Source organism: Sorex fumeus, unplaced genomic scaffold, assembly GCF_029834395.1.
Source record: "Sorex fumeus unplaced genomic scaffold, SorFum_2.1 ptg000003l, whole genome shotgun sequence".
Classification (NCBI taxonomy): Eukaryota; Metazoa; Chordata; class Mammalia; order Eulipotyphla; family Soricidae; genus Sorex; species Sorex fumeus.
The window spans coordinates 51,908,561-51,928,011 of record NW_026606060.1 but is presented as its reverse complement, the minus strand read 5'-3'; the positions used below and the strand labels follow the sequence as shown (position 1 = coordinate 51,928,011).

Genomic DNA, 19,451 nt, shown 5'->3' with positions numbered 1-19,451 from the left:
CTTTTATTCTCTCTTTCTCTCTCTCTTTTTGCATATTATGGTTTGCAATACAGGAACTGAGAGGTTATCGTAATTGTTCCTTTACCTACTTTCAGCATGCAGTTCTTATTCACAGTGATCATTTCCAACTATCATTGTCATAGTGCTTTCTTCTCTCACTCAACTGCCTTTTCCCCCAGTTTTTGAGGCACCAGCCCAGTTTTTTATGTGAAATAAATGCCCTGTATTCAGAATATTTGCAGTGATGTTGCAGTAAAATGACCTTTCTCTTTCCATATTTTAATAAAATATATACTCTATTAAACTGTAAATAAAGTAAACTGACTTAAAACTTAATATGCAGGAAATACAATGCCACACGCTGCACCTTTTATTGTGTACTGACTTAGGTAAAGGATGGAAGCAACTTGACTCTGAGACCTCCCTAGAATAATAGGAGCCATCACCTTTATTTAATATGTTTCTTCTCCAGACTTCAGAGACCGCCGACATCACATAGTTATTAATCACACAGATTTTGCAAAGTCAAGAAGCACTTAACGCATGATTGAGCACTAGAGCCAGCCATGTATTTTGGGGTGAAAAAACAGTTGTGGGGTATAAAGTAGGTGTTAAGCCCACAAATTTTAGTGTCTGTATCCTTGGGTTGGCTTATACACGTGGGAATTTTATACCTTTTTAATTATGAAAGACTGAAATTTCGAGGTAGTTGACCTGCTTTCTAACAAAAATTATTATTTTTTCCTTTCTAGATATAATTCCTCTGTGGACCCTCTAAACATCTTTTATTTGTGGAAACATTTCCTATACAATGAAGTCAGCATCTTAGCACAACCCCATGTTGGTATAGCTCCGGTTCCTCTGTTTTGTCACTTGAAGCTTGAGATCTCAGCAGCCCCCCATCTTTTGCGATGACAATATGACTAATAGTAAAGGAAGATCTATTACTAATAAAACAAGTGGTGGTTCAAGTAGTGGCGACAGTTTTGTGGACTGGACTATACGTTTAAATACCATTCAGTCTGATAAGTTTTTAAACTTATTGTTGAGCATGGTTCCAGTAATTTACCAGAAAAACCCGGAAGATAGGCACAAAAAAGCAAATGGTGTTTGGCAAGATGGATTGTCCACGGCAGCCCAGACGTTCACTAACAGGTCCGAGCAACACGTGGACTACCACGGCTTCTCCGAGCAGGCCTTCCACGGCAATCCTGGGCACACGCCCAGCAGCTGTAGCCCCAAGTACGACGACTATGCCAACTACAATTACTGCGATGACCGGGAGACCTCAGAAACCACCGCCATGCTGCAGGACAACGACCTCTCCAGCGACGGTGACGACGATGTCATCGTGGAAACCAACCCAAAGTTACCCAAGGAATCCAGTGGTGTCATGGCCTTGCAGATCCTTGTGCCCTTTCTGCTCGCTGGCTTCGGGACCGTTTCAGCCGGCATGGTTTTGGATATCGTACAGGTGAGGCTTCGATTGTGTTGACCTTTGTTGTGGTTTGTAGCTGTGTTTCGACAGAGAGGGGGAAACTCAGGATATTCCAGGGGAACCCATAGGTGAAATTGATGAAAGCGGGAGGCTGTGGCATGAGACTAGAAGCCCGGGGAACCACAAGAAGGAAACAGGCCATGGATGAAAGAAATGGGTGAAAAACACTCGTTTAACGGTCCTGGTATAGGTTACCAATCTTGAACATTTCAGATTTGATTTATGCTAATTGAAATAAATGGATGCCAAATCTGGCAAATAATTTGCCATTTATAGGTGTTTGTTGCTTATTTTCCCTTACAAATTCCAAGAGAATAATCTGTCCTGACCATAAGGTAGCAAAGTACTTCCAAAATGTGTAGATTGGTTAAATGAAGAACTCGAGTGTTACACTTAGGGGCTTTTTAATTTTTACTAAAATTAAAATGTTCATGTATTTGTTATAATGAATTTAAATAATGCTAAACATTAAATGAAAGATTTAAAAAGTCTTCTCTAGCCCTTGTTTCCTGGCAAAATTTCTTCTCCCCTCCTGAGGTGATCATTGTTATGAGTTGTTTATATGTATTTACAGGCTTTTTTATGCTTACATATTTTCAGAGGTGCAAAAGTTAGAATGAAATGCTAATTTTTTCCTGAAACTTGTTTTGATTGCTTAATAATATATATTGGACATTTCCCCAAATAAATCACAAAAATTTTCTGCTATTTAAAATGAGTGCTTTGATAGTCCATTGTATGTATATGCCAAAATTTACTTATTTTTTTTTTATATTTTTATTAGTGAGACACCGTGAGGTACAGTTGTAGACTTACAAATTTTTGTGCTTGGGTTTCAATTATACAATGATCAAATACCCATCCCTCTACCAGTGCCCATTTCCCCACCACCACTGATCCCAGTATCCCTCCCGCCCCCCATCCCCCCCATCCCACCCTGCCTCTGTGACAGGGCATTCCCTTTTGTTCTCTCTCTCTTATTGGGTGTTGTGGTTTGCAAAAGAGACAATGGGTAACAATCATGTTTGGTCTAAAGACTACTTTCAGCATGCGTCTCCCATCCTGAGAGGATCCTCCCAACACCCTTTATTTGGGCTCCCTTCTCTATCTGAGCTCCCTTTGCCCCTAGCATGTGTGGTTGGCCTCCAAGCCATGGAGTAAAATTCCTCGTACTAATCTTGGCCATTCTTGGGTGTTAGTCTCTTATTTTGTTACTTTATGTTCCCCAGATGAATGCAAAAATTTACTTATTGATGCTTAAATTCTAATGTTACAATATGTATATTTTTATTTACTTATTTTTCCAAGTTTCATTTCATAAATTTAATATGCAGTCATAATTTACATACAAGCTAAAACAAGTCTAAAACCACAAAGAATGAGAACTTCCTTAACTTGATAATGGCACCTAATAAAACATATAATAACTAAAAAATTTTTTTTTTCAACACAACATGTATTCTTTTAAATAGAACTTTTTATACTTAGATGGATATGTCTCATTTTTTTTTTGTTTTTCTTTTAGTTTTAATCGAGATACTGTGATTTACAGAGTTGCTGAAAATAGAGTTGTTTCAGACATATAATGTTCCAACACCAGGGTCAGCAATTGTGACCCTTTCCCTCCACCACTGTCTCCAGATTCCCTCCCGGCCCCGTGCCTGACCCCTTGGGAGGCATATAACAAATTTATTTCTTCTTGATTGCTCTAACAAAACTGAAAGGAATGGCAAAAGGAACTATCAGAAAATAAATCAATAAAAGTCAATTTGTGATGATTGATTGCTACGTGATTTTAACCAATATAAATAAGACATTAATTCGTTACTGAAAATGATTTTAACCCATATAAATAAGACATTAATTCACTATTGAATATCCCTTAGCAAGCTAGGAGTAAATATCCTTTCTTACTGTCGTAGAGGGCAACCATATGTATACTCAGTGCCGCATGCTGGGTAGTTTGTCCTGTCCTTTTGAGAAATTCTTAACACTTCTTGCAAAACTGGTTTCAGGGCTATGAATTCCCTTAGCTATTGCCTGTCTGTCAAGCACTTAATTGTCCCTTTAAATTTGAATGTTTTTTGTTTTGTGGTTTTTTTGTTTTTTGTTTTTTTTTTTTTTTGGCTTTTTTGGGTCACACTCTGGGATGCTCAGGGGTTACTCCTGGCTCTGCACTCAGGAAGCACTCCTGGTGGTGCTCTGGGGACCATGTGGGATACTGGGAATTGAACCAAGGCAAAAGCCCAGCCGGCTGTGCTATCACTCCGGCCCCTGTTTTCATTTCTTTACAGAATAGTTTCCACCTTTTGCTGTTTCCTACTGGCTTCCTGCTTCCTATCTTGAGGCTCCTTGATCTTTTGCTCAACTTCAGTTGTTCTGATATTCAGAGCTTCTCTTGACTTTTTTTTTTTTTAATCACCTACCACCTACCACATTTTTTTATTTCTGTCATTTCTGAATGTAGTAGTTTTTTTCATTTCTACTCTTACACTTTTGTGTGCCTTGCTGACTATCTGACTTCTTTGAGCTCATTGATCATCCTCATCATGGTATCTCTAAAGACATTGCCCGAGGATTTACTAGTGATAAATCCTCCTATCGCCAGTGATAATGCGCTCACTCATTAAGCTTGGTGGGCTTCTCCATGTTTTCTCCATTGGTTTTCTCATGTTCTTGCTGCGTTCGTGGTGAGACTTTGTAGTTAAACCCCCGGAAGATGCTGAGGGACAGGCTGGAGGAATAGTACAGGGGCTCAGGCGCTCGCCTTGCACACAGCCGTCCCAGGTTCAATCCCCGGCATCCCATATGGTCCCCAAAGCAACCGCCAGGAGTGATCCCTGAGCATTGCTGGGTGTGGCCCCCAAACAGCAGCAGCAGCAAAAGGAAGATGCTGAGGGATTAAGCTGAGGTCACTCTCCTTCCTCTCTGCCTGTCTTCACCCAAGGAAGGCAGGAAGAATCACTGAGTAGATCTGTCATGCTTCGGGGCTGTGGTGCGGGACCGTTTACATGTCTCAGTCGAGTGTGGAGACTGCTGGGAGCTAATGAGAATGCAGGGCTTCTGCTCTGCGCTGGAGCAGCCCAGGATGTCAGACAGAGGCAGCCTCACCCGGGCTGGCAGAGCAGCAGGTCGAAGGGCTGTATAAATCTTTTAGATGCCAAAAACTAAAAAAAGGAATTTCTGGGTATTAGGATAGATTGTATGCGTTCAAAAAGCAATTTGACCGTATCTACAAAATTTTAAATATATTTAACACATTTAAAGAGATTTTCCCAATTTACAGTCCACCATAAGTACTTCTTTTTTTGGGGGGGGGGGGGGTTGGGTAACACCTGGTTCTCACTCAGGGATCACTCCTGTGTGGTCTCAGAGACCTTATAGGGCACTGGGGATCGAACCTGGATTGGCTGTGTGCAAGGCAAACGCCCTACCCACTGTATTATCTCTCTGCTTCAATATTTCCCTAATTCAATTAAGAAATTATTTTCTGGTCCACACCCAGCAGTCCACGGGGCTTACTCTTGGCTCTCTGCCCAGGGATTACTCCTGGTGGGGATTGAGGGACCATATGTGGTGCTGGAGATCAAACCTCTGTTGGCTGTTTGCAGGACTAGTGCCTTACCTCTTGTACTGTCTCTCCAGACCTAAGATACTTCCTTTTTTCTGGTATGTGTGTGTGTTGGTGGTGGGGGAGGGGGGAGAGGGAGAGGTGGCAGAGCTATTGCTCACACCCAGCAGTGCCTAAGACGTACTCCTGGCTATGTGCTCAGGGATCACTCCTGGAGGGGTTTGGGGGATCATATGGGATGACAGGGATCGAACCCAGGTCAGCTGTGTGCAAGATAAGTGCCCTATTTCTTTATAATGAGATTTTGGCCCCTAGATATTTACATTTTGAAAAAATTAATTCATGGGACCAGGTGATAGTACAGGGAGTAGAGTAATTGCCTTGCATGCAACTCAACCGAGGTTCAACCCTGGCACCTCTAGCAGTGAAACCTAAGCACAGAACCAGGAATAAGCCCTGAGCACAGCTGGATGTGGCTCAAGTTATCACTCAGCGTCCCTCAAATTAATTTTGCGTCTCCAGAGCACCCTGGTGGTGCTTGAGGGGACTTTAAGCCTGTATCTCATGGTGTTTTGGGGTGCTGGGGTCAGCCACATGTTCGGCCCCTTATGCTGTCTTTCCTGTCCTGTTATATATTTCTTAAATGAATTACTTTTTGGCTTTGTTTTTGCTTTTAGTTCACATCCAGCCAGGTATACTCCTGGCTCAGAGTGCAGGGATCATTCCTGGTGAGCCCAGGGGATCGTTTGGGGTGCCTGGGACTGCACCCAGGCCAGCCGTGTGCGAGAGAAGCGCTCTTCACACGCCACTGTCCTTCTGGCCCACGTGTCTTTCATTAGTTTTTTTTTTAATTTATTTATTGAATCACTGTGGGAAAGGTTACAAAGCTTTCAGGTTTATGTCTCAGTCATGCAAATATCAAACACATTTCCCTTTACCAATACTTATTTTTTACCCTGAAGAACCCCAATAAAACCCCACCCCCCACCCCTCCCCGTCCCTGTGAGGCAGATGAATTCTAGTTAACACTCTATCTGCTTTGATTAGATTCATTGTTTCAATAAGATTCACCACTATTATTTAGAGTTTACCCCCCCCCCCCCAAAATCAGACATGCTGAAAAAGCATTGTGAAGTGATTTGCTTTCTACAGCTGGGTTCAAGAATTAAATATTGGTTTTGGATTTCTGCTATTTTACCTATTGACCCTGGAAGTATTTCTACTGAAAGTCAGATAGTTAAGAAATTGGTTTCTGTGTTCTGGAGTCGTGGCCGTGCTGGAGAGCCGCCCGCGGGGGGCAACCGGTGGCCTCGGTAGGGCGTGAAGGGCGGAGCGAAACGCCCCCCTTCCCATGAGGTTTTAGTCACCCCCACCGAGGCCACCAGTTGCCCCCACGAGCGGCTCTCCAGCACGGCCACAGCCCCAGAAGCACAATGACCTAATGCAGAACCCAGCAGCTTGGAGCAGAAAAGTGAAAGGACTATGCGTTAATCCAGGCAATCATTTCTGCCCAGAGGGGAAAGGGTGTTGCTCCCTTCCGCCCTCCTCCCTCTGGAAAGAAAGATGGCGGCCACATGGGAGCCTTGTGGACAGCAGGTATGAGCCGGGGGAGTGGGGGCGACTAAAACCTCATGGGTTGGGGGCGTTCCGGTCCGTCCTTCACGCCCTACCGAGGTCACCAGTCACCCCCCGCGAGCGGCTCTCCAGCACGGCCATGGCCCCAGAAGCACAAGGACTTAATGCAGAACCCAGCAGCTTGGAGTCTTTCATTATTTTAAAACACAGAAGCGGCACACTGATTTGCAGGAGCTCTTCATTTGATCTGATTACAAAGTTATCTATTTATATCTCTCTCTCGCTCTCTTTTTTTTTTTTTTTTTTTTCTTTTTGGGTCACACCCAGTGATGCTCAGGGGTTACTCCTGGCTCTGCAATCAGGAATTGCCCTGGTAGTGCTTGGGGGACCTTATGGGATGCCAAAGATCAAACCCCATTCGACCTTGTGCATACAAATGTCCTACCCGCTATACTATCACTCTGGCCCTATGACTCTATTTATTTATTTATTATATATATTTTTCTTTTTTCCTTTTCTTTTCTTTTTTTTTTCATTGAATCACCATGACGTACAGTTACAGACTTACAAACTTTTGTGCTTACGTTTCATACGATTGAGTACCCATCCCTCCACCAGTGCCCATTCTCCACCACCAATGGTCCCAGTATCCCACCCACCACCTCCCCATTCCCCCACCTCACCCCCACCCCCACCCTTCGCTTCTGTGGCAGGCGCATTCCCTTTTACTCTCTCTCTCCCATGGGGTGTTGTGGTTTGCAATACAGGCATCAAGTGGCCATCATGTACGGTCTATAGTCTACTTTCAGCACACATCTCCCATCCTGAGCGGGCCCTCCAAGCATCTTTTACTTGGTGGTCCCTTCTTTATCTGAGCTGCCTTTCCCCCGCAGCATGTGAGGCCTGCTTCCAAGCCGTGGAGCAATCCTCCTGGTCCTTATCTCTATTATCCTTGGGTGTTCGTCTCCCATCGTTACTTTATACTCCACAAATGCTATAACTCTTTTAAAAGTAGTTAATTATCCATATTTGTTGGTCAGTTTTGCTGTTAGTGTTATGACTCTGTTACTATCAGTTGTCAATCAGCAACCAGAAAAAATTGGCTATGGGAGAGTTCTGTTATCTTGTAATATGCTCCTCTCTCATCGTTGACTCCCTAAAGGAAATTGTATGTCACTTGTAACTCTTAAGATACTTTTCAACAGATAATATTTTTACTTCAATGGAAAATATATGCAAATAGAAACATAATTTTTATCTTGTGAGGTGAGAAAAGATATGAAAAGAACTGTGTTAAGAAATGTATCGGATTTTAAAATATTATAATTTTAAGGCGGACCAGACTTACCTGCAACCTGAAATAGGCTTGTTTTGATTTGTTAGAGCAGTAGCACAACTGCTAAAATGAATAAGTCTGATTTAGTTGGCTTTTTACCTGGATATTTTAATTGATCTGAAGATGTAACCGTTATAGGATGATCATCTCTATAGGAATAATATGAGTACAGACTGCTAGACAGAATACCTACATATTTCATTATGTATAGTCCTTTGATGTAATACTTATTTCAGGGAAGTATTTATAAGAATAGCATATGTATACTTGGAAAGAGTTTCTTTTCTAATTTTATAAAATTTTAATACTGCTGCAGGTATTAAAATCATAAAAATGAAATAAGTATTCTCAAAGACTGTGCTTTATGGAACAGTTAGGGTCTGGAGAGATAGTTCAGTGGATACAGTGCTCGCCTTGCATGTGACTCACCCAGGTTGGATTCCCGGACTCGTTTGGTCCCCCATAGCCCACCAGGGGTGATCCCTGAGCACCGAACCAGAGCCAGGAGTAAGCCCTGAGCACAGGTAGGTGTGGTCCAAAGCCACCCCGTCCCTGCCAAAAGCAAATAAAAGGCATTCAAGCAGGAAAAGATTAGATAAAATTCTCTTTTTGCTAGTTGATATGATTTTATACATAGAAGGCCCAAAGGCTTTATTAGGAAACATAAGTGCATTGATGCCACAGGCTACAAAATAAGTATGCAGCATTGATTAAACTTTGCAAAGAATGTACCATCAGAAAGAGAAATAAAAACATACTGTGTATGACTGCACCAAAAACAATATACCTAGAAATAAATTTAAAGAGGTAAAAGATATAAACATTGAAAACCAGTGCTACTGAAAGAAATTGAATATTGAAAAACAAAACAATCCGGAGAGGTGGACAGTGCTTATGGAGTGGGCGAACAAATATTGCTAATATGGCCATATTACCGAAAGCAGTATACAGAGCCAATGTAATCCCGCTCAAAAACTGAATGTCATTATTTATAGAAATAGCATGGAAAGCATAAAATGAAACTACATGAAAGGCCACAAATAGCCAAAACAGTCATGGGGGAGAAAAGAACAAAAGGAGATATTGCACACTCCAATTTCATACTAAAGCCTCACACTAATAGTAAACGACGACGTCATAGCATTAGAAATAAAAATCAATACACAGCTCAATAGAACAAGTACACATACATATTAATAGCTAATTAAAAGCACAGACACTGAAAACTAACAAAAATATTAGTTTATGATATTTAATATAGAATTTAATAAACTGTCTTGGGAAAAGTGAACATTCAGATATAAAGACTGCAAAAAATCAATCATTGTCTTATGCCATATATACTCACATACAATTCCTCAAAATGATTTGAAGTCTTAATATAAGATCTGAAACCGTAAAACAGAAGTAAACGTGGATACTTTGCTTTTTAAATTTTTAAAAAATTTTCATAAAGTTGTTCACAGTAATGGATTACAGCCAATATTTTGACACCAGTCCCATCGCCATCACACCTTCCCACCACCATTATTTTGAATTTCAAACCTGCTGAACAGGCAGATGCTCGATAATTTATTTGTATTGCTCACTATGAATAACATAGGACGTCACACTCCCACGGCCACTCCTAGAAACTAAAATTTTAGATAATTAAGGTCTGGAGAATTCTCTGCAGTGAGCTGCTTGGTTCTGAGATTCTTTTGTGTGTCTCTGGCTCAAGGCTGTTAATGCGCTTAAGCGGAGGCAGCTTGTGGGCATGGCAACCAGGGTCCCATAGGGGTGGGGAGGTGGGAAGGTCAGGCCCATCCCCTATCCCATGAGGCCTGGTGTTTCCCATCACTGGTCCCCCATACCTGGGCTTTTCACTGGGTTCTGGAAGATGGCAGCCACCGGGATTCCTAGGGGGCAGACGAAGGGACACAACACCTGCTCCCATCTGAAGTGCCCCAGTGAAACCAGGCTGGCGCTAAGTCCAGGGGCATCTCTGCAGCGAGCTGCTTGGTTTCGAGATTCTTTTGTGTGTCTGGATAATTTGCTTTTAAGTTTGATTCTTGAAGATGTTTTTGTGGGTGGCAGAGACATAATACGGGGGTTAAGGCACAGGCCTTGCGTGTGTTCATCCCCGTTCAATCCCTATCACTCCCTGGACCCTGAAACAGGGCCCGATGCAAGCCTGGAGGCTCCAAGCACCATCCAAGTGGCCCGGATAATCCCTGGCATCACAGGACCAAGATGCACTGCATCTTCTGGTCCTTCTATTGAATCACCAACCTGGTTTGTCAAGAACCACTAGAAGGGGCTCACAGGCCCCTTGAGCACCACTTTCTCACCTCTAAAGAAGATGTCTTTGTAGCAATACCTCCAACAGCAAGGGAAACAAAACAAAAGTAAGCAAATAGGACTATATGAGACTCGGTGTGTACCCCGTGAAAGAAACTGTTATAAAAATGAAAAGACTGCTTACTGAATAGGAAGATATATTTGCATATCATAGACTAGGTAGTGTATAATATCAGAGCATATAAAGATTTGATAAAAAAACTTGGTATTAAAACCAACCTGATTTTAAAAAATGTCAGAGAATGCAAGAGATAGCTCAGAAGGCTAGAGCACATATTTTGCATGTGTGAGGCTCAGACTCAATCACAGAGGAAATAATAAAGATTACAAGGTAGAGAAGAAAAAATAACATATATATATTATTAATATCAGGAAAAATGAGTAGAGACTATCACTGTCACTGTCCTCCCGTTGTTCATCGATTTGCTCGAGCAGGCCCAGTAATGTCTCCATTGTGACAATTGTTATTGTGTTTGGCATATCAGATACGCCATGGGTAGCTTGCCAGGCTTTGCCATGCGGGCGAGATACTCTCGGTAGCTTGCCAGGCTCTCCGAGAGGGGCAGAGGAATCGAACTCGGGTCGGCCATGTTGGCAGCTTGCAAGGCAAACACCCTACCTGCTGTGCTATCACTCTAGCCCAGTGAAACAAATAACTTGAGAGATGCATATTGGAAAGGGAAAAAACTTCTTATTTACAGACGATGTGATTTTTTTACTAAAAAAAAAATCCCAAGTGCTCAACAGGTCTGAATTGATGAATTCGATGGCCAGAGTGATAGCACAGCATTTATCTTGCACGCAGCCCACCTGGGTTCGATCCCTGAGCACCGCCAGGAGTAATTCCTGATTGCAAAGTGGAGTAATTCCTGAACATCACCAGGTGTGATACTCCCCAGCACCCCCCACCCCACAAAAAAAATGAGGATTAAAAAAAGAAAAAAACCTGACAAGTTCAGCAAGGTTTCCAGGTATGGAATATAATATACATAAAATTGTTCACTGCAATGGTTATGTGGATATTCAAATAAAATATAATAATAGTTACTAAAATAAGTACTAAATGTCAATGAACAAGATATGTAGAGGATCTTATTTCACTTATTATTATTCTCTGGGCTTTTGGGGCCACAGCCCATGGTTCTCACGGCTTATTCCAGGCTCTGCTCTCAGGGATCACTCCTGGAGATGCTTGGGGAACGTATGGGAAACCAGGGATCAAACCCAGGTCAGCCATATATGATGCAAGTGCCCTACCCACTGCACTATCACTTTGTCCACCTGTGGAGGATTTTATATGCTGAAAACTATGAAACATTAATGAAAGATCTAAATAATTGGAGCCATGAATCATATTCATGACTTGGAAGACAACGTAAGGTTAATTCTCCTAGAAGTGATATTTGGGTTTACACAGTCTTTTTAAATCCTAGCAGGATTTTTCAGAGAGATAAATAATAGTCAACGATGCAAAGGAAAAGAGCATGAAATAGTTTTTAAATGATTTTGAAGAATCAAAAGAGGGATGAATCAGAAATCAGGCCGGATTTCTGGAAAGACTGCATTACCAAGACTCAGTGAGATCAGTGGAGGGAGAGACAGAGATCTCTGTAACCGGGCAGACTCCCAGAGAAAAACCCACACACATGTCTTGCTGCTTGTTGATGGAGGTGTGAAAGAAATTCATTGAGAAAAATAATCTCCCTTTCAGCAAATGGCACTGGAGCAACTAGACATCTGCAGGCAAATGAATAAATCTCATCATAAGTTTCACATTTTATATAAAAACAAACATGGACCACACATGTTAAATATGATGTGAAGAGGTTAGTGGTATGGTGCATGTGTTAGAATATAGGTCTAGCCTCTGTGAAATCCTGGGTTCCACCTCTGGTACCACATAGCCCTCCACTCCAGGGATGCTGGACACTAGAAGTTTCAGCATCCCTTTCTGAATTATCACTTCCTGGCATCAAAGTTAATAATACATCTTGGTGTCACAGCATAGAAATATTTAATATTGTTTTTTGTCCCGGTGTACAGGCACATACAGAGCACAGTCATTTGCAATAACTACCATTATGGTAATTATTTAAGTTATATAACTTATTTTAAGTTATAATTTATGGTGCTGGGGATCAAGCCCTGTGCCTTACATAGTCAAGGCATATGTTCTACCACTGAATCACATCCCGGCCTGTATGTACTTACCTTAATGAAGAAGGTAATGTACATTTTTTCTGTTTGCAAGTAGTATAGTAAAACTCATAGAAGACCTTCAATCAGGTAATCTGAGCAAAGAGCCTTTCCCTTCGACGGATAGAATGCCAGTCACTAGTCTCATATTTTCTTGTGTGTCTATAAACTCTAGGTATGCTCTGGATATTTCAAGCTTTTGAGGGAAGGACAAAGATGGCTAATTGGATATTTTAAAAAACTATGGTTTGAGGTGATACAACCTTTGACATTTTATTTCTATTTTTCTTGGTATCGGTTCTTAAACTTTTTCTTTGGGGAGGAGGGACAGGGGCCATACCCAGTGGTGCAGTGGTACACAGAACTTACTCCTGAATCTGTACCCAGAGATCACTCCTGACTGAGGTGGGGACATCTTATGCAATGTGCGCTATCAAATCCAGGTCAGCCATGTACAAGGAAAGTGCCTTAACTGCCATACCATCTATCTCTCTGGCTCTCGGAACAGTGATATTGTGCGAACAGAATGGGTAACAGCCTTTGCTGGCTCATTCAGTTATCCAGGTGAGAATCTTCTGGCTGATAATTTCTGGGGCCTTTGTAGAACTGGAAGCTGATTCCCCTTTCTTCTACCGAGGCCCCAGCAGCCTTAGTGCTCCACTTCTGCTGTCTCTGTGGACCCACATCCATGTCTAAGACCCTTTGTGTCTTCAGCTTTTCAGACCCATATCCACACCTCCCACTCCTAACTCTGTTCTCTGCTGCTTTGTACCCTGAGGATCTCTACTTACCCACTACCCGCCCTACATTGCACACACTTACGCCTCCTGACACTTAATGAGGACCAGTAGAGCAAATCCCAGCTTAATTCTTCCAGGAGGAGCTCCTACAAAGTGAACCACAAAGATTCACCCCCAGAGCAGAGCAGACACAGTTGAGAAAACCCCACAGGAGCCCACCAAGCTCAGTGAGTGAGGATAATGGCATGGAAGGTTCTATCAGTACCAGTCAGCTCTGTGGCCTCTCGTATAATGATTTTTGGACACCAGGATGATGATGTTTAATGAGATAAAAGAAACAATGGTACAGGTAGTCAATAAAGCACAGGAAACTATGAAAGCAGGAAGGAGAAAACTGTAACCAGAGGAGACTGAACTGAAGAGTATGATTGGTAGGGGAAAAAAACTCAACAAAAGGCCCAAGTATTAGAGTAATAGCAGCTAAGCAAAAAAAAAAAAAAAAAAAAAAGTGATGATGATCTCCAAGAAGAAATGCAGGGAACATCTAGAAAACAATAGAGAATAGAAATTTCTTCTGCAAAGAAATGAACAGCACACAAGAGGATTACGGAATGACTTTCAGAGGAACAATACAAGAATCATCAGTCTCTGAGAAATGGGAAGACAAACTTGATGAAGAACCACTTGTCAAAGAAATTGTAGATAATTTCCCAGAGTTGAGGAGGGCAGGCACCTAGATCCCTGAAACCCAAAGGGTTCTAGCTAGAATGGACCCAAATAGGAAAACTCCAAGACACAATATGACCAGACTGACAAAAGCTGAAGACAGACAGGAGACTTGAAAGCAACAAGATCCCAGAAAGAACTCACATACGGAAGAACTCCCATAAGATACAGAGCAGATCTATCTAGACAATACAGGCTAGAGGAGAATAGCAACAACAAACACCTCAATTTTCACCAAACCCCAGTGAAATTTAACATGTCACCAAGAATACTCTATGACCAGCTAGATTATCCTTCAGACTTGAAGGAATGATGCAAAGATTCATGTACCAGCAACAGCTTAGACAATTCATGGTCTTGAAAGTTTTTCCAGAAAAATCAAAGGATTTTCCTCTATTTTTAATTGGCTCACCATGAGATACACAGTTACACGGTTGTTCATGATTGGGTTTCAGTCATATAATATTCCAATACCCATCCCTTCACCAGTGTATATATTCCATCACCAGTGTCCCCAGTTTCCCTCCCACCACCCTCCTCCTTACCCCTCTGCCCCCCTGATCCAGCAGGAACCTTTACTCCTCCTCCTCCTCCTCTTCTCCTCCTCCTTCTCCCCCTCCGCCTCCTTCCCCTTCCACTTACCCTCCCCCTCACCTCCCGCACTCTCTTTCCTTCTGGGCATTGTTGTTTGCAATATAGGTACTGAGAGGTTATCATGCATATCCCTTTACCTACTTTCAGCACTCAGTTCTTGTCCAAAGTGATCATTTCCAACTTTAAAAGACAAAACAAACTTCTCATCCCCTCTTCACTGAGAATGGCATTTGCTCTTGGCACTTATGGTTGCTCTCTGCTAGATTAAAAAAATATTTGTTTATTCCTCGCTTGTCGAGGGTTTTAGACTCTTAGTGAACATTCTGTTTATTTCCTTTTCTATTTAGCACTGTAGGACTGTCCTCCCGTTGTTCATCGATTTGCTCGAGTGGGCCCAGTAACGTCTCCTTTGTGAAACTTGTTGGTATTGTGTTTGGCATATCGAATACGTCACGGGGAGCTTGCCAGGCTTTGCCGGTGCGGGCGAGATACTCTCGGTAGCTTGCCGGGCTCTCCGAGGTGATTCTTATTTTTATCTATGGATTTTTTTTTCTTTTTTTTATAAGCATTGTCTATAATATGGCATTTTCTGTCATAAAACCAACATTACCTCTTTTTTGGGGGGAACACAGCTAGTAATGTTTAGGGGTACTCCTGGCTCTGCACTTAGGAGCACTTCTGGTGGTGTTTCATGGTCCATATGGGGTTCCAGAGATAGAACCCAGTTTGCCACATGCAAGGCAAGCATCCTACCTTCTGTACTATCATCCTGGCCCCCCAAACAATACTACCTTTTTAGGATAAAACACACTTTCAAATTTTTATAGGCCTCTTCAGATTTTCCTTTAAATTTTAATTCCCTCCTCTTGCCAATTTTATAGATTTATCTATTTCCTGTCAATTATAACATGTGCTAGGATATAATTATTCCATATTATTAAATATTTAATATATATAGAAATGTAGCTTTGGAAACATTTTTAAAATCAACTTACAATCTATTTACAAGTTTGGATCATTTCAGGAGCATTATTTATCTTTTTGTGCAAAATTGTTGCCACCTCCACAATAAAAAAAAAATCTTTCTGGTACGGTATATAAAGGGCAATAGTAAAGGCACAGCCATCAGCCCCAGACATCATCAGAACTGGAGACTCTGCCTATAGACTGAGCTTGTGGATGGGAGGGGTCTTGGGACATTGGGAAGGAAGCAGGCACCGGGTAATAGGTGTGGTGTTGGAACAAGGTATGCCTGAAATTATCAATACTGACAGTATTGTAAATCATGGCACCACAATGAAAATTGAGGGAAGAAAGTCTGGATCATGGAAAAAATAGAACCTGAAACGAAGAGGTCATTTTTCAGCAAGGGTTGAGAAGTCCCACAGTGCCCCATGTAGGTCACAAACATCCCTCTAATAAGTAATTACATTTCTAGGGCCCGATTTTATTTTCAATTTCCATTTGTATTCTTTATTCAAAGTATTTTCAAATCATCAGGAAGCAAATGCTTCAGTTTCGACCTAGTTTCATGAGACAGAGGGCCGTTAATGTTGCTCTTTTGGTCAGGAGTGCTGTGAAAGCTGTTTCAGATACTGGAGGGTACTGTGAACTAGGAATGCCTGGGAACCTCTAGAAGCACACCTCTGTGGACAGGGAGAGACAGAGGAAGAATTTGTTTAGTGTGAGTTAGGAAACTCATAATTAAATAGCTCATGTTGTTACAGCAATGCTCAAGGGTTAGTGATTCCCACAGGAATATCTGATCTGAATTGAATACAGAAAGGGCGGTAAAGTGATCCAAAGGAGTACATCCCAGTAGATCCGAGGTATGATTACATTGGGTGTTAATCTGGTGGGTTTTACTTTTGTGGGGGTTGGATGGCACCCGAAGCTGCTGGGGTTACTCCCAGCTCAGTGCTCAGAGTATTGCTTGAGGGACCGTGCAGTGCTGCAGAGCGAATCTGGGCCTCCCACGTGCAGTCCAGTCCTTTGAGGTCTCTCTCTGGCCCTGGTGTGCCTAAAATGAAAATTAGGGAGGCAAGTGTTCTGATTGGCAAGAGAGCTCAATAGGCTAGAGCTTATGCTTTGCATATTAGACACCCAGATTTTATCCCCAGCACGCCATGGTTCCTAGAGCACTTCTGGGAGGGATTCCTCCCAAGGCAAGCACTCAGAAGGAGCCCTCAAGTCAGCTGTAGCAACCAAAGTAAAACAAAACAAATTACGACATTGGTATCCTGAATTATGTCTCTTCTGATAAGAGTGGTATCTTTGAGGTTTGTTGTAAGGATTAAATGAGCATATTTAAAGAACATTGGTATGACAAACCAATATAACAAGCAATCATTGAACATTAGATAGTATTTATGTTTTATTATTATTATCTATTATTATTCATCATCTTCACCGTTGCCGATACCACTACCATCTCTGAGAGACACATTTCCATCATACCAGAATCTTTGGTCGGGGGGCAGGGTTGGTTTTTGTACCACACCTGGCAGTGCGCAGGTTTTCCTCCTGGCTCTGCGCTCAGCGATTAGTCTTGGTGAAACTTGCGAGACCCTCTGAGATGCAGGTGAGATGCATTTGAAGAAGTGTCTGGGGAAACATGGACATGTATTCAATTCAGATCAGATATTCCTATTTATTTTTTATTTATCTGATTTGGCTTCCTTTTTCTCAACTGGCTTGATCAGCTGCGTGCAAGGCAAGCACGCTACCCACTCTACTATCATTCTTGCCCCACTTACCATACTTCCTGACCCACACACAAATGTGGGCAAAATTGTTAGGTGGGTTTTTTTATATATATATATATGTATTATGGAATGTGGGATGCTGTGGGACCCTACTGCTTTTGTGTGTGTTTCATTTTTTATTTTTTAGACTTTTACTGATTAACGTTCTCTGACTTAACAATACTGATGGTATCCCATGTGGGTAGTTCCAACACCACACCCATCACCAGTGCGCTCACTTCTTTCTGACATGGACCCCATTACCCCAATGTCTCTCCTTGTCAAACCCCACCCCCAGTTGTGTTGCCTTTGGCCCCTTGTTACTACCTGGCAGTGTATCTGTTTTGGGGGGGTCACACCTGGTGGTGTGTGGGAAGCTGGCCCTTTAACTGACCAAGGCCTAAGTGCCTGTATGGTCATCCTGACCTACGACCCCACGGCAGGTACAGCCTGTGCTATGTATGGTCATCTTGACCTACGTGACCCCGCAACAGGCAAAACCAGTGCTATGTATGGTTATCTTGATGTATGGTTATCCTGAGAGAACATCTGTCATGGCTGTCAGTAATAACAAGAAGTAACTATCTTGTGTCTGGTACGTGATGCATGTAAATTTTATAAATCATATGGACATGGCTCTTTGTGTATCTACCTCATGTCTGGTAAATCATATGGACATGGCCCTTTGTGTAATCACCTCGTGTCTGGTACCAGATACACATAAACCTTGTAATGCATGATAGGTGAAAACAAACCTTCCTAACCATATATGGGCACGACCTTTTGTGTAGCTGCCTCACTAATGGATATATACCCTGATTGCCCCCAATAAAGTCCTGTCCCTTTTTCTCTCTGTTTCTGAGCTGCATTCTGTCTCCTGTGTCTCGTGTTCATTCGGTCGGTCCTTCCCAGTACCTACGGATCCTAGGGCCACCTCCGCAGGCCGGAGAGTGGTCTGGCGGGGCCCCCCGCAGCGGTGCACAGGAGTTACTCCTGGTTCATGCACTCAGGAATCACTCCTGGAGGTGCTCGGGGACCGTATGGGATGCTGGGAATCGAACTTGGGTCGGCCGCGTGCCCTACCTGCTGTGCTATTGCTCCAGCCCCAGGCTGTGTATCTTTCAGTCCCACATGTGAGCGAGATCCTTCTGTATAGCTCCCTTTTTCCTGACTCACTTCTCTCAGCATGATATCCTCTAGTTCCATCCATATTTCTACAAGCTGCCTTATTTTATTTTTCTGGTCCATCCTTAATTGACGAACCCTGAACCCTGGACAAGGATTTTTTTCTGGTAAATCCTTTGAACCTGAACTTCTGTGATAACTGATTCGATAAGCATATTCTAAACTCTCTCTCTTGGTTTGACTCCTAGGCGCATTTGAAGAAGTGTCTGGGGAAACATGGACAGATTTTGTTTTTCATGTATCTTATGGATTTGGCTTCCTTTTTTCTCAACTGACTTGATCTTAGTGATGAAGCTCTGAGACTTGGTTATTTTGGGGCATAAATGAATATGCTTAGTCCAGAAGGTCTCTTACTAGAACAGTTAGCTCATAGGTATATTTACAGAATATGACTTTGTGTTATTAAGTCATTGTAAGTTCTTTTCAATTTATAAAGCATTTCAGTGCCCATTACTTTCATCATTGTGGTATTTCCAAAGGGCTAGACAGGGAAGATTGTATCTTTATTTTATGGGTGAAGAGCTTGAGATGAGAAAGATCTATGACTCATCAAGGCTCATGCTGTTAGGTGATGATGGATCCATGCCTGGAATAATAACTATTCTTATTTCCAATTGGGCCTTTTTGTATGAGCTCTTTTTGTGAGTTTGGCGAGCGCTTGTCTAAAATGGGGGGGTGGGGGGATGGAAATGGGATGGCTCAAGACCTCTACAATCAAACCTATATCCTGTCTTTTTGAATTTTTCTTGGGAAAATCATTAAACTTCTTTATTTGTGGGCTTTTACGTTATTCCTACTGTATTTTCCCTGTGGGATTTTAATTAGTGTTGAAACAAAGGTTTAAATCTGGGTGGTGGGATGGAGAGTTGAAAAAACCTTGGTGCTGGTGGTTTGCCTAACTGTGTACATCAATGCTATAAGCACAAACGCTTGTAACCCTATCTCC

General features: G+C 42.2%; 1 protein-coding gene across 4 annotated transcripts in view; it reads left to right on the top strand.

The window, feature by feature from the left end:
* The window catches only part of SLC41A2 (solute carrier family 41 member 2), a 140,090-nt gene that overhangs the window by 43,970 nt on the left and 76,669 nt on the right, over positions 1-19,451 (top strand). For all 4 annotated transcript variants that reach the window (XM_056117241.1, XM_056117249.1, XM_056117226.1 and 1 more), the window contains exon 2: positions 753-1,474. In XM_056117241.1, coding sequence (XP_055973216.1) covers positions 920-1,474 — 555 coding nt within the window. In that variant the 5' untranslated portion in view covers positions 753-919. The remainder of the gene's footprint in view (positions 1-752; positions 1,475-19,451) is intronic.